General features: G+C 42.4%; 1 protein-coding gene across 5 annotated transcripts in view; it reads left to right on the forward strand.

Annotated features, from left to right (window-relative positions):
* Nucleotides 1–14,286, forward strand: part of cadm1a (cell adhesion molecule 1a) — a 352,880-nt gene that overhangs the window by 304,386 nt on the left and 34,208 nt on the right. For 3 of the 5 annotated variants that reach the window (XM_079356721.1, XM_079356723.1, XM_079356722.1), the window contains 2 exons: nucleotides 1,633–1,805; nucleotides 13,155–13,244. In XM_079356721.1, the coding sequence (XP_079212847.1) occupies nucleotides 1,633–1,805; nucleotides 13,155–13,244 (263 nt within the window). The remainder of the gene's footprint in view (nucleotides 1–1,632; nucleotides 1,806–13,154; nucleotides 13,245–14,286) is intronic. The other 2 variants (XM_079356724.1, XM_079356725.1) reach the window with 1 other exon arrangement.

Below are 14,286 nucleotides of genomic sequence, written 5' to 3' on the forward strand. Positions count from 1 at the left end.
GAAAAAGAAGAGTGGTTTCTGAAAGCACTGCTGTGTGATATGCTGGCTGCAACAGAGGAGCCGGGGAGCGTGGGCGGGGCCAGAGATGGCTTTTAAAGGCCAGCAGACAGATGCAAAAGATCAGCTATTGATGGTGGGAGGCGTTTAGGTCACCTGTTCTGTACTGTACCACAAGATGCACTGAGCAGGATGTTGGATACACACTGCACACTTTGATGTACACACGTTCAGCCCCTGCATCAGTGTTCAAACTTCAGGCCCAAAAATATTGATGAATCTCACCTATGACTCACTGGATTAAACTGTCAGTAGAATATATGTAATGGATTTTTTTTCTCCCTCTAAAGCCACATTTCACAGTATAATACAATTAATTCAACTCTAAGGTCCATGAAAGACTTTACCAACGAGCATTGTCAAGATGTTCATGGAATTTAAATCCTCCGTGTCAGACGCAAGATAAGTATTACTGTAATACAATGAAGATTTGCTACGCACATTCTCAACAGCGGTGGCTCTCAAATTGGTTTAGGAGTGTCCACCAGTGGTGGGTTTCAGGTTTCAGGGGGTGAGGAGGCTTTCGCAGATCAATTAAGGAGTGTATATGTAAAGCATATAATAAGTTACAGATATGTAGCGCAGCCCTAAGAGCACATTTTACTCAGTTTTCCAAAGACAATGATTTTTTTTTAATCACGTTGTCTCATCACGGGATTTCCACGTGATGTAAGTTAATTTGGAGTTGTTTTCCAGAAATGAATCCTCATGGAAGGAAAACCAGATTTGTCCGACCTCGGCTGTGTCTATTTGGTCTGTTGGAAACATTGTCAGCAGTTCCTTACTTATTTATGTATTCTTGTTATGTATGTGACTGTGTTGGAATGTGCATCTTTCACCAGTGATGAATATTTACCAGTGACCTGTTTATATTTCATGCTGACTCAGCACTTTATTCTAATGGAAGCCGCTGCCATCCTCAGACAGCACCATCACTGCTTTTTTTTATTGAAGGCTTTTATTTTCAGTGCCTCTTACATTTGACCATGTTAGCTTTATCGCTCGTTTCTTTTTTTGATGGAGACAAGAAGAGGCCATGATCTGCAGAATACAAGCAGAACTTCCTAAAATGTCCCAGTTGATGCTTAATTACTCATCAAAGAACAACTACAGAGCGACAGAGTTAAATAAAATGTGTGTCTGCTTCAGGCTCACATACATATCTGATTTCAAAAGAGGCAAAATCCAAACAACAACGATCTGATGGAAACTCATGTTAGAATAAAAGGTTGGTTTAAATATGAAGAACCTTGGAGTTGTGTTGCGTGGAGATGCTGTAAGTCATTGTTGTAGCGTCTGTACGACCTCTGACCTCAGGTCATCCCGTGCTCTCTCCTCCCAACGATTCTTGTCTCACTTCAGCCGAAGAAAACTTTAAAGCAGGGTGTTAATGGAGTCACAAACATTGTCAGTGTTAGGTATGTGAAACGAACATCGAAGCTCCAAAGGACGACTCACTTTTGTCTCCAAAAGTAAACTCATCAGCTTTACTTTCCCTCTTACAATCTCAGGGTTGGATGTTTTATCTTTCTCACAGTGGGATACTTACTGGTTCTCTGCTGTTTTTAATTTCAGGCCACAGCGGGTAAACTGGGTCAAGGTGGACGACGATGTGCCCTCCCATGCTGTCATCACCGGCGGCGATCTGTACATTGAAAATCTAAACAAATCCTACAACGGGACCTACCGCTGCGTGGCCTCCAACTCAGTGGGGGAGTCTTACGACGACTACATCCTCTACGTCTATGGTACGCACGTCTAACACCCCCTGTCTATCTCTACCTTCTTTCCTTTTCTAACATATTTTTTTCTCATTAATATTTGGTTTAATTGAGCTTTAAATCCTTTCACATTTCAAATCTTGTAATATTTTTGCTCTCTTACTTCACACATCACACTTTTTAAGGACGCTCCAAAGAGTCCGACCCGCCCTCCATACTGACCTTTGTCTTCACCTTAAATTAACTGAAGTTTACTCGCTGCAAACTATACACCAAGTTGTTGTTTTTTTTTTTATTTGTCATGAGCAAAAACAAAACAAAACCATTCACATATGTTTTGGAGCTAATTGCTAACACCTGGAGCGTAGACGAAGGTCATCACACATGCACGAGCTGTGTCTTAATATCCTTTAATGCCTCCGACTGCACTGTGGAGAGAGTCAATAGCATGTCGCTACAGTGGCTCCACCTAACTGCACTTTCTGCCCTGCACCTGGATCCAGAAAACAACAACAACAACAACAACAACAACGTAAAACAAGTAGTCCTGAAGCAACTCTGATAAGCCTGCAAACTCATTATCACTATTACTCAAGCTGGATTGTATTTCATCTCCCCACTGGTGTCCGTGGCAACACACCCACACCAAAGCAGCTTCTTCACATTTCTTAAAGGCTTTACCATCTCCTCGACCGACAGGGACAACCAGATCATCGCTGTTTCTACTCCTCTCTCTCTCCCTTGGTATCCCTTGCTTATTTTAATAACCCGAAGAGGAGTTTACATTCTGCATTAACTAACACATTTCCCACGGGGGATTTTAAAGAGGTTTCTGACTACTTTTGGCTCAAGATGTTAAATTAAAATACAATAGAGGGATTGGCTGATATCCCTGCAGAGTGGAGAAGGCCTTCAAACAACATTTAGACTGGAAGGAAAAACAAATATACGGAAATGTATAATTGAACCGTTTAATTAAATAATAAAATAAAAAAAAGTTTGCTTTTCACTGTGGAAAACCTCTTAAAGAGCATATTGCAGGTTAAAAAAATTGTTTAATTAATATTTTATATAGTCTGTTAATGGCTGTAAAATAAGTGGGTTATTTTTTTAATATGTTCTACAACACATAAGTGCTCTAATTTAGAGGAGAAAGTGGCTGTTTTAGCATAGCCGTTTAGAACGCGCTTTTTTTTCAACAACGCGTCATATGACGTAACGTAAGGGAGTCCCGTTCTCTGACTCTGCTTTGATCGGCTTTATGCATCAGTGTATGAATGAATGAATGAATGAATGAAGCCTTTATTGCCCCTGGGGGAACTTGTCTTGCACCGAGAGCATAAAACACTTTACAAACAAACATTTAGAAGGCAGCACAAAAGAATTAAAGCACAAAAAACAGGCTAAAACATCACATGATTAAAGAGGTGTAATGACACGTGGTAGTGAGTGAGAACAGACAGGATGCCTCCCTGCTATAGTTTGTAACTTGCGCGGCGCACATTCGGGTGCACAGTGTAAGTGGCTTGATTATTCAAAGTGTTTTTTGGTGAATTATTCCCACTACCTCAGAAACGATCGAACAGACAGTTGATTATTTCGGCATCAGACACAAAAGCGTTTCCTTATTACCGTAAATTCCGGACTATAAGCCGCTAATTTTTTCTCACACTTCGAGCACTGCGGCTTCTACTCCGGTGCGGCTAATGCATGGATTTTTTATGGGGGACAATGAGCTTCTGCCGCAAAAACATTTGACTTCGTCACGTCGGATCTTAATATCAGTCATTTTGCGCTTCATGCACGCACCCTCATCATGGAAAACACACGGAGAAATGCATATGATGTAGCTTTCAAGTTAAAGGCGATCGACCTGGCTGTCAAAGAAGCTAACAGAGCTGCTGCACGTTAAGATGACACTGACAGCGACAACAGAGACTGAGGAAGTGAGTAATGAAGTCATTCTGAGGCAGTGAATGGATGGACTTTTTCTTGTGAAATATATTACGGTCATCTTTTTCATCAGCCGTGTTACAGACACCGTCGGCTAGGCTTCGTATTGTAACGGTTCATGTTGTAAAGTCAGTAGTTGATAAAATGTTCATAATTCCGATTATGTGGAGAGTCAGTGAATGCACCAGCGAGAACGTGTTGAGTGGCTGTATGAGAGAACGCTGGGGGAGAGAGTTGGATTGTTACGGCAAGTTATGGTTTTGTTCTCCGCTGTAAACGGCGTGGTCACGGCCGACAGTGATCGGGTTATTAAGTTATTATTTGAACGCTCTCGTCGTCCTTTAACGTCCGTACGGACGCTACAGTATTTGCGGATGTTACCGGTAACCTACGTCTGTGTAAATAGCTCTTGTTATAGCGTGGACACCTGCGGCTTATAATCAAGTGCGGCTTATATATGTACAAATACATTTATTTACTTATTTTTAGCCGGTGCGGCTTATATCCAGGTGCGCTCAATAGTACGGAATTTACGGGTAATTTAAATCTCTGGGTGTTTAACATAAAATATTATGTACGCAGACAAGCGTTTAATGATTTGATCTGCTGGAATCCTCTGTTATATTCTCTAGTTTGCGCGTAACAGACACCGGACAGTCTGTATTAATATATGTAGTCATAAAATTATTATAAATCCAACTCTGTTGCAAGAGAGCGTGTCCGTGTGTGTGTGCGCGCGTGTGTGCGCAGTGGGGAAAGACGGAACGCGCGGTTTGGAAACAAACAGAAACACAAGCTTTACGTCTGTCGGTTCTGTATCCCATTAAAACGTTAAAGTTCTTGTAGTAGCCTAATATATGTGCACGTATTAAACTGTGGAGTGTGTGCGCTGTTGTGTGGATTACGTGCGCTGTGAACTCACGTCAGGAGCATCCTGCACCATACACTGTATGTTCTATAACAACGTGAGCAATGGGCTGCATCAGGAATAAACAATAAAGACATAGTGCTGCATTTGCACAGGCCGTGTAATCGGGTTCTATGTCTGTCTGTCTCTCTCTCGCGCGCGCGCACAGCGCGGCACCATAATACGTTGTACAGATTTGCCGTTTTTACGAGCAACTCCCATACAATGTAAAGGGGAATGATCGGCACTTGCACCTTCTACAAATTGTTTTTTAATTGATTGAATGTGATTACAAACTTTACATATGCTGATGTGAACACAGCACTCGCCCATATATGGCGAGCTGACACCTGTCACTCAGCAGGACGCCTGCTCCGGGTCTCTCCTCACACCACAACTTCACTTCTCTCCTGAGGCCGTTATTCCTCTAATCCTGCCTGTTTCTGCTCTCTATCACATCTAACAGGTTCATAATAATAAGCCAGTGGACCATTATATGTAAAGGAATACATATTTTCTTCCTATTTATTGACGGGAGTGACACTCGGATCCATGCTTTTCTATGTTAAACAGACGGGGATTCAGCAGGACTCCCTTACGTTACGTCACAGCCGAATGCGGAAGTAAAAAGCAAAAACGTGCGAACACGTACTAAAACGTCTCCAGGAGACCCTGTGGGTTATTAATTTCAGAATTTCTTTAAAAACAGCATTGTTAACGTATTTTTCTATGATTAGTTAAATTTTGTCTTTAACCTGCAATATGCTCTTTAAGGGGTTTTGGAAATGGCAGTTTGAGCTTGTGACCTCAGCATTTCTGCAATCCCTGCGAGCAGCCCGTGGAGACGGAGCTGGGTTTTAAACTAAGTTAGCTGTTCACACAGGAGAGGTAGCTGGTGATGAGGGACCGAGAGAGAGAGAGAGAGAGAGAGAGAGAGAGAGAAAATCATAACTCCAGAAATGCTGTGCTGTATTCTGGGCCCTCTTGAGAAATAGACCCCGTGGCTCAAAGGATTACCTGTCTAAGTAAATGTTGAGTAAAGTGAAATAAAAATGTGTACAGTGTGTGGTTTAGTTCTGAAAGCTGCTGTCATTCAGCGAAGTGTAAAGCAGACTTTAGCATCGAGCACTACCGATATAACCCTGGCAGTGGGGCCGCCTTCCTCTGACTGCCACATTTCGGTATTTCTTTGGCTTCCTGTCGGCGTCGGCTTCCCATTTTCGAAGTCATTCTCTCATCCTCATGCACATTATCTTAGCATGCTTTCACAATGTTGATACCAATAACATTTTCTCCCTGAACAGGGCATTACTCTCTAATGGACTCATTCTCCCTGGCCAAAATTACTTTACTATCACTTTTGGTACACCCTGAGCCCACAGAGAAATTATTTGGCTGCCATTGTCAGAGGGAATTAGCGCAGTGAAAAGGCTTCTTTTGTATGTAGAGGGGAATAAAGGGACTCTTGGTGCCTGACGCACACCGGCTGAATGGATGTTATTTACAGCAGAGAGAGGTGCTGTGCTAATGATGAGTGCAATAAAACGACAGAAGTACTGCTGATGATCAGGAAACAGCTTACTGCCCCCTGCTATATTATAGCTGTTAGTCTGCCTCGTTGGCCTCCCTGTGTGTATTTTCTTCTGGTTTTATCTCTTTAGAAATCTGTTTGACAGAATACATCTTTGGAGGGAACACTTCTTCCACTGCTTTTTCAGATTGCGGTCCTTTGCCAAGGCCAAGAGTCAAGAGTGGTGTAATATGCAGATCTGCAGAAACCACTGTGTCAGGATAGATTAGTGAGATCCGCTAATGTTGCTCGTTCGTTAGTTCATCTAATGTCATTGAGACGTGCATGTTACTGTTAGGTCAGAAGTAGTGCTTGCTCATTAATCAGCGCTAAAATGTCATGGGTGCTTTAAGAAGATAAAGATAAACGTTATTGATCCATAACTGGGGGACATGTTGTTGTTGCAACAGCGCAAAAAAAACAGGTGTATTTTCAGTCCTTTCCGATGGACATTATTCATAATCCTGCTGACGCTTAAAAAAGTAGATGGCAGAAGGTTGTGGCAATGAAGGAAAGAATGCCAGTGCAGATAGTGTGTTGGTGTTTGGGTTGTAGCAATCAGCGCCAGGGTTGGTTCAAAGCTAATTTCATTCAATTTCATGAGAGTTAAAGATTTTTAAGAAGTTTCGCTTTAAGAGTCGTTTGTTCACATGAAATCCAGCTTCGGTCGGGAAGCTCAAATTCGGTTGCAATGTTGCACTGTGTGAGGTGATCCGGGTTTCATCCATATTTGTTGACACATAAGTCAGACAGCTTCGTCACAACGACTGACACGAGCTTTGATTAGCGTTCCTAACTCACATTACTGTATATACAGCTTTAGCTAAGTACATTACCAACAGCTAAAAATGAAAGCCTTGAATAAGCCCCTCATAAAAACTATGTTGAATTTTGCTGCCTGTGAGCCTCGTAAAATGGCCCAAATGTCTGTTGTCATATGACCACTACCTTCACCATTGTAGTTGCTGATAAATCAAGAGGCAGTGGAATTACAGCATTCGATAGCTAGTAGCATATAGCTTCCTCTTCAGGCGTTGTCAAGGAGAAATTGGTCGCCATCTGAGTAAGGTGAGTTATTACATGTTAGTAGAGCGAGCCAAAAGTTTGAGTTTGTACATAGAAATGTGTTTTTAACCACATCAGCTACAGCTCGCATACATTTTATGAATAAGATAAATCATTATAACGATTCTTTACACCGTGCATCCATTAGGCAGATCTTTGCACGACATATGAATGTCCTGGTGGTTTTAACAGGCATTCTGTGTGTATTCCTCCCTGGACCTTTACAACAACAAAAAAAACCCCATGGTCTCTCTTATCCACCAGCCCTGAATCCCGAACCCCCTACGGAGAAAAAAAAATACAAAGATAAACACGGTAATGCAACATGCGGACAACTAAAAGCTTTGTTCTTCAAAAAAAGAAAAAGCAAAAAAAAAAAAAAAAACAGCAGCCATTAAGTCCACAGAAGGCCCCCATCCTTTCAGAGCCAGTCTTTTGATCGCTTTGATGTGTCCGTGGCCTCCATGCTGCTAATATCTACTGTAATTCAACAGCAAATCATGCCGAACCTTAGCCTTGCTAATGGGAAGACAGGATGTTGTGGCTGAGCTGTCAGACGCTCATTCTCACATTATGTTCCAGATCCCTATCTACCATGGCACGCACACACACACACACACACACACACACACACACACGCACACACACACACAACTCCTGCTGCTAAGCTTCCATCGGCCTGAGCACCTCGGTACCAGAAATAGGTATATATGTAGAGTTAATAGCCTTAATTCTGCTCTTATGGTGCGTTCATAAGACATGCGTCGGGTTCAGCAGAGACAATGCGTTTGATTTGGGCGGGTGCGGCGGTGGTGATTCAATTTTAATGCAGTTTTAAAGAACCACACCTCCGATGCATCAAAATGGGTTGGTGCAGAAAAACACGCACTATGAATCCAACAAACATCATGGTGTGAGGCTTGAAACTGAAGATCGAGATCCTAAAATGTTTACGACTAAGTCAAGGATAATTTAAGAAGTAGGCTCATTTTCTCAAAAATGTCCTAAAATGATCAGACGTCTGTTTTGTCGGAGTCGTCCCCCTGCTGGTCATCTGAGAGAATGCAGGTTTAGCTTCACTTTTCAAAGACGCCACGTCCACTTCTTCTTCATGGTCTGTACCAAAGGCACTGAAGTACAATCACTCAAAGAGAGTCAATGAGTTTCACAATAAAGACACTCATTTTAGGTTCCATAAAGTTTATTCCCAGGCTACTTAAGAAAGATGAATCCATCGTAGCCGGAAGGGGGAAGCCGACTCTAATAATGACAAAGTCCCTCCACCAGTCTGACAAACAGTACCATGTTTCAGAGTTTCTAAAAAGAAAAAAACCCACCACAATATCAACACAAGTTCCCAAACTGTACATTAGAGTCGTGTAATTGAATGACAAAGTCCACGAGGTGCCTCCGCCCCCAACACTCCCCCCCCCAACCGCTTGACAGCCAGAACAAATGCAGCCCAGGCCGGCATCTCCTCTAATACATCTGATTGCCGGGTATTGTGACCCTAAGTGATGGAGAGTACTGTGAGAGTGGCTGACACTAACAATGTTAACAGAGAAAACAATGCAGTCTGTACTGCTCTAACTCTCCCTGCCGCTCTGACTTCACAGGGTAAGAAAACACAACCATCGGGGCGTTCGCCTTTGCAGTGGACTGAGACCCAGCACAGAAGTGTTTTATGTTGTTCACAGGCCGCCGCTTACCCAATAACTGACTTCCCTTCCTCCCCGCTTCTTTACAAGTGCTGGCTTTTATTGCAACACTAGCACCATGTCTAGTGACCCACTTGCTCCAAGTCGTTTTCCTACTTACACTTCTTCGCCATTAGAGCTCATGCGAGTGTCTTTACAAGTCGTTGTTGGGTCTTTAAGTAGCTTTCAACGTGTCTTTTTTAAGGTGCAAAGTGTACCAAAACATCCTATTGAAGCTGCAAGGGCGCTCTTAGTTTGCTAAAATTGCACTTGAGTGGAAATGAAATTGCCTCCAAAACAAATTTGCAAAGAGGTTCTGTTCTGAATCCTACCAGTCTCTTATGAACTGCACACATTTTAGATATTTTTCTGCCTTGTGTCATTATGGCATTATGGTGGTAATTTGGGGCAATTTCTTTTAACTTAAGATCCTGTCAGTCATCTCAAAACCACCGAGCGAAAAGATTACGTCAAAGTGACATTGATGTGGAATTTCTCTGTTCATTTAATTAGACTCGGAGTTTCACACGGCCGAGCTTGCAGAAGCATAACAGGTATTTTTACTTAAAACATCCCACATGCATAATTATTCCAAACTTATCCAGCATAAAGACACAAACACATTTCTTTAAAACAACACTTTAGAGAAAAGTTTACTGCTGTAGCCTTGTGAGAAGCATTTTTCAACAGTTACCCAACATTTCACTGGCACACGAGCTTGAGCTGGTAAAGCACTTCTAGTCTTCTGACGAGTCAAAGCGTTTTTACACCGCAGGTCACACCTACACATTCGCACACTGATGGCAGAGGCTGCTGTGTGAAGTGACCACCAGAAGTCAATGATCTCATTCATACACATTCATAAGGAACCAATGAAACAGCGAGAGCGGTTAAGTGTGTTGCACAAGGAAACAGCAGCTGGGGATCGAACCCCAACGTTCCAGATGAGAGACGACCGACTCTTGACAGTCACCCCAGTTACACCAAAGTCAACGCCATCGTCGTGCATCTTAATATAAAAAGATATTTTTCCATCATTGATGACTCAGGGGTAGGTGAGTTTTTTTCTGGTTGTGATTATCGACCCTGTGTGAAGGTCTGTACACTTCCTGTCAGGTGATCTCTCAGCTTCCTGTGGTCTGTCCGTTCGACCGGAACGATGATTCATAAGCCTCATCAATAAACAAGGCCCAGTGACTCAGCGGGAGGAAAAACACATTCTGCCTGTCACATTTGAAAGTCAATTAGCTCCACTGTTCTTTGATACGCTGCTCCCTATGTGCAAAAAAAAAAAAAAAGAAGAAGAAGGGCGGGAAGTGCAGAGTACATCCAGACAATCGCACGTCTCTATTTTAATCTTTGTTTATTATTTTTCTGCGCTAAGTTTTTAATGAGTTGTTGACACTGATGATCCCAAACATCTGCTGGACCCTCGCAGTTCATGATGGGATAAAACCAATTAGACAGCAACACCCACGAGCTGGAGGACTGTGGCTCTCGAGCGTGTGAGAAACTCATCAGCTCCGGCTTCATCTGCCAGCCGACTTCCCAACGGATCATTTCTCGCCGCCTTTGTCTGCAACGCCGCTCTCTGCAGCCTTTTGTGTTGTCAAGGTTGCCTTTTAAAGAGCCGAATTGTTGATGGATGAAAAACATATCGTACAATCAGAAAAGTTTGGAATACAGATCCAGATCACCTGAAGGCCTTCATTTGCATTTTTTAAAATTGCCTCAGGCGGAGTTCTGAGGGGTGCAGCGTCTTGTGTTTGAATTCCTTGGTACATTTTCCCTCAAGTACCAAAAAAATAGATGATTTTCTAAACACACAATGGTGAGCAGATTTGAGTGGTAACTCTGAACAACTTGAGCCCTCAGGGAAGACTTTTGTATGATAAACCACCTCTGTACCCTCTGAGAGAGGGGGGGGGGGGGGGGGGGGGGCTTTTATTATCTCCATCATGTAACTTCGAGATATTTTCATTTTCAATTTACTGTGCGCAATCAGAAGATGATGTGACAGTAAATGTGGAAACGGCACAATTTTCTGCCTGTGACGACGGGATTATTCATCAGTGAGAAATCTATAAAACCCGTGAAAAGCTATAATAACAATCAGCGATGATTTTAATTCTAAAAACAACTTCTAAATGTCTTCTGAGCTGTCTGTATTGTCTGACAGAGAAAAGTTGTCTTTGACAAATTGCTCATCATCAGATTCCAACTGATTAACAAACCCATTGTCACAGTCTATCACGTTACTTTGAAGAGTTTTCTACTCAGTGGCTCAGCGGCCTGCAGCCCTCTTATTGGTCATTTCCTAAACTAGCCTTTATTTCTAGAAAATTCTGCCCAAATTAGAACAAAATATTTGAGTCATGTCATGAATGTGTTACCTTAGGATTAAGTTTTTTGCCTTTTTTTTTTTTTTTTGCTGTGGCTCATTACCCCCAATTTCCTGATATGTGCGCCGCAGCCCTTCAGCGCCATGGAAGTTCGCCGCCACTTCAATCACTGTTTCCAACAGCGAGCGCCGTGGTTTCGTCTCCAGAGCGTCACAGTGCTCCGCTCCGGTTCAAATACACTGCAGGTCTATTTTTAAAGGAGTGCGCTCCAGGCACGCATCAAGCCAACCTGGACAGGAAGTCAGACAAGGAAATGCACAGAGTGTCCGGTCAATTTCAAAATAAAACATGATATACGGATGTAATTAATTACATTTAACATTTACTTGGCATGTTGTTCCACTCCCCTTGTTTTTTTTTCTTTACATTTATGGTATTTTAGTCAGAACAACCTCACGTTTCTAACAGTTGGAAATGTTGTTGGGTTTTTTTTGGCAGCTGAACGCAGTTTTTTTTTTGGCGTCTAGACTCCGACCTCCTCCCTCCCTGCAGAGACGAGCTGTTATGTAGAAAAAGGAACATTTTAATCACGCAAAGGCTTCTTATACTAAAAAAAAAATCAATGTTAAACATTCAACAGTTTTTTTTTTTTTTTTGATTGATGCTAAGTCGCTCAAACCAGGCCTGGAAAATATTATTCAATGGCAGATAATTGATACAGCCTTTTATTTGTATACATAAAAAAGTCATCTTTAGGCTCTGAAAGAAGGAAGACATTTTGTATAACTACAAATTGAAACAGAAATAAAAGAGCCCTTCGTATTGCAACCCCCCCGCCAGCTCTTCTGTCTCCTTGACGTTCCTCTCCACCCCACACATTTCCTTTCCTCACCTCCTTATAACACCTTATTTCATTAAGTGTGGACCAGCCTTCCTCCTTATCAACAGCCACAAATTACTTATTTTCTCTGCACCTTTTTTTTTTTTTTTCTTTTTCCTCGTCAGTGTGTTCCCAGGCAATCAGAGCAGCACTGGGAGGTCTCTGAGCAAGCAGCGCTGTCAGTGGCTTCATATCAGCACGGCCATGCCACTTCAACGAGGAAAATGTCACTTTTGATATCTCCCCCTGGTCATTGTCAGCATGGGGAGTCTAGCCCGGCTAATGAAGTAAAAAGGGAAAAGCTGTGGGAGGGAAAATGGTCTCTGGCTGAACTCTGTGTACTCAACAACCCTGCTTGATGTCTGTTTTTGTTTTTTTTCCATAATTTTCCATTTTTTGTTTCCTGCACGTTCATTAAATGTGTCGTAATTTGTGTTTTTTATACATTTCATGTACTTTTTTTTTTTTTTTTTTTCTCGTTGCCATCATCCTCACCAGCTTAGTTCTCCTCTCCATGGAGATATTATGAATGCACAGACACGTTTGTTTGTCAAGAAAGCTCGCTGCATAACAACGACAGCCTAAGTACAACGGCAGCATGTGTTACTCATTAGACGTTTAATCACTTCTAACAACCGCGCGCTCGCTCCCATTGTCAGCGTTTCATGTCACGGTGTGTAGGCTGTGAGTAGACATAAAAGAGAAGAGATCCCAACAAGATCTTTGATAAGCTCAGGCGGTGTGAGACCAGCTGATGTCATCGTCGTGTGTGCGGTATTTAATGCGCTGCCATAGCCAATCCATCAAAAGAGTCTGCAGCAGAGCTTTAACTCTCGGGCTGCCGCTGCTCGTAGATCAAGTTGTGATACCATCGTTTCACTGTGACTTTATTTATCTTCACGCCTTTTATACTCATTTGTTTCCCCCCTTGTGTTTGTCATGTATTTGTCCCTCTCATCCAGATGCTCCCACCACTACCCCTATACCCACCACAGCCACCACCACCTCCACCACCATCACCACCACCATGTCCAACCCTGAAGGCAACCCAGGTACAGTATCGCCCTCACACAGCCTCTTTTATCCTCTTTGTTTGGTGTGTGTGCTGCCTTGATACCCTCACTCCATACATGTCCATCATCATGCCACTGTGGAACATGCATAATCATATGCATGCTCCACTGCCAGTGGGTTAAGGTCGAACAGTGTCAGTTATCATTTGCTGATTAGAAAAATGTTTTGAAGGCTCATCTCAAATCTTTTCCCTTATTTAAAACGGAAAACGTTCTTATTTACAGCAACAGCAGTTGAATAATTATTTGTGTGCAGAGTTTTAAATCAAAACTAAAATGAGGGGAACTTTTAGTCAGCCATGTTTTGTTTTTTTTTCAATTCATTGATAACGAAAGAAGAAGACAAGCCGGGAAGTTGATCTTACATCTATGGAAAAAAATTAGCTTTCACAATAAAGACTTGTTTCTTATCATTTTTTTTATTTTTATATTTTTTCACTTTTTGGCCTGAGTCGCAGCAAATGCGAAGCAACTTCTCTTCAAAGCTTCAGTCACGAGGCCTGAACGAGGCGTGAGGCCAAATGAACGTGGAGGCGTGGAGGTTAAAAACAGGTTCAGATGAAAGAAGCGTCCGCCATTTAGTACAGTGTGGAGACGCAGCCGAGGCTTCATCATTTCCATCTCTTCAAAAGACGCATTCTTACATCAGTCGACCACCACAGGAAACAGGGAAACAAGAACTGCCCCTTTAAACAGCACCCACGACTCTGTGTCATCATCAAGTCTTCGTCAGAACGTCACTTCACGTTTAGAAGATAATACTTCTCCTTACACTGCTGTAGGATGCAGCGCTACAAATGTACGGGCAGCTTTATGTCATTTTGACGGGCAGGGTCGATGAGGCTGCCAGAGGGACGACGGTTTCAAATTAGCATCCTAAAAATTGGATTTGTGTTTCCAGTTTGTGATGTATATTGTGTCAGTCCCTACCTAATACAACATGAATAAATAAGACCTAATTAGCTAACACTAGCTGCTAAATGTTAACTAAAGAGGATGTCGTTGTCGTGTATTTAGCAGC

The sequence above is a fragment of the Symphodus melops genome, assembly GCF_947650265.1.
Source record: "Symphodus melops genome assembly, chromosome: 11".
Classification (NCBI taxonomy): domain Eukaryota; kingdom Metazoa; phylum Chordata; class Actinopteri; order Labriformes; family Labridae; genus Symphodus; species Symphodus melops.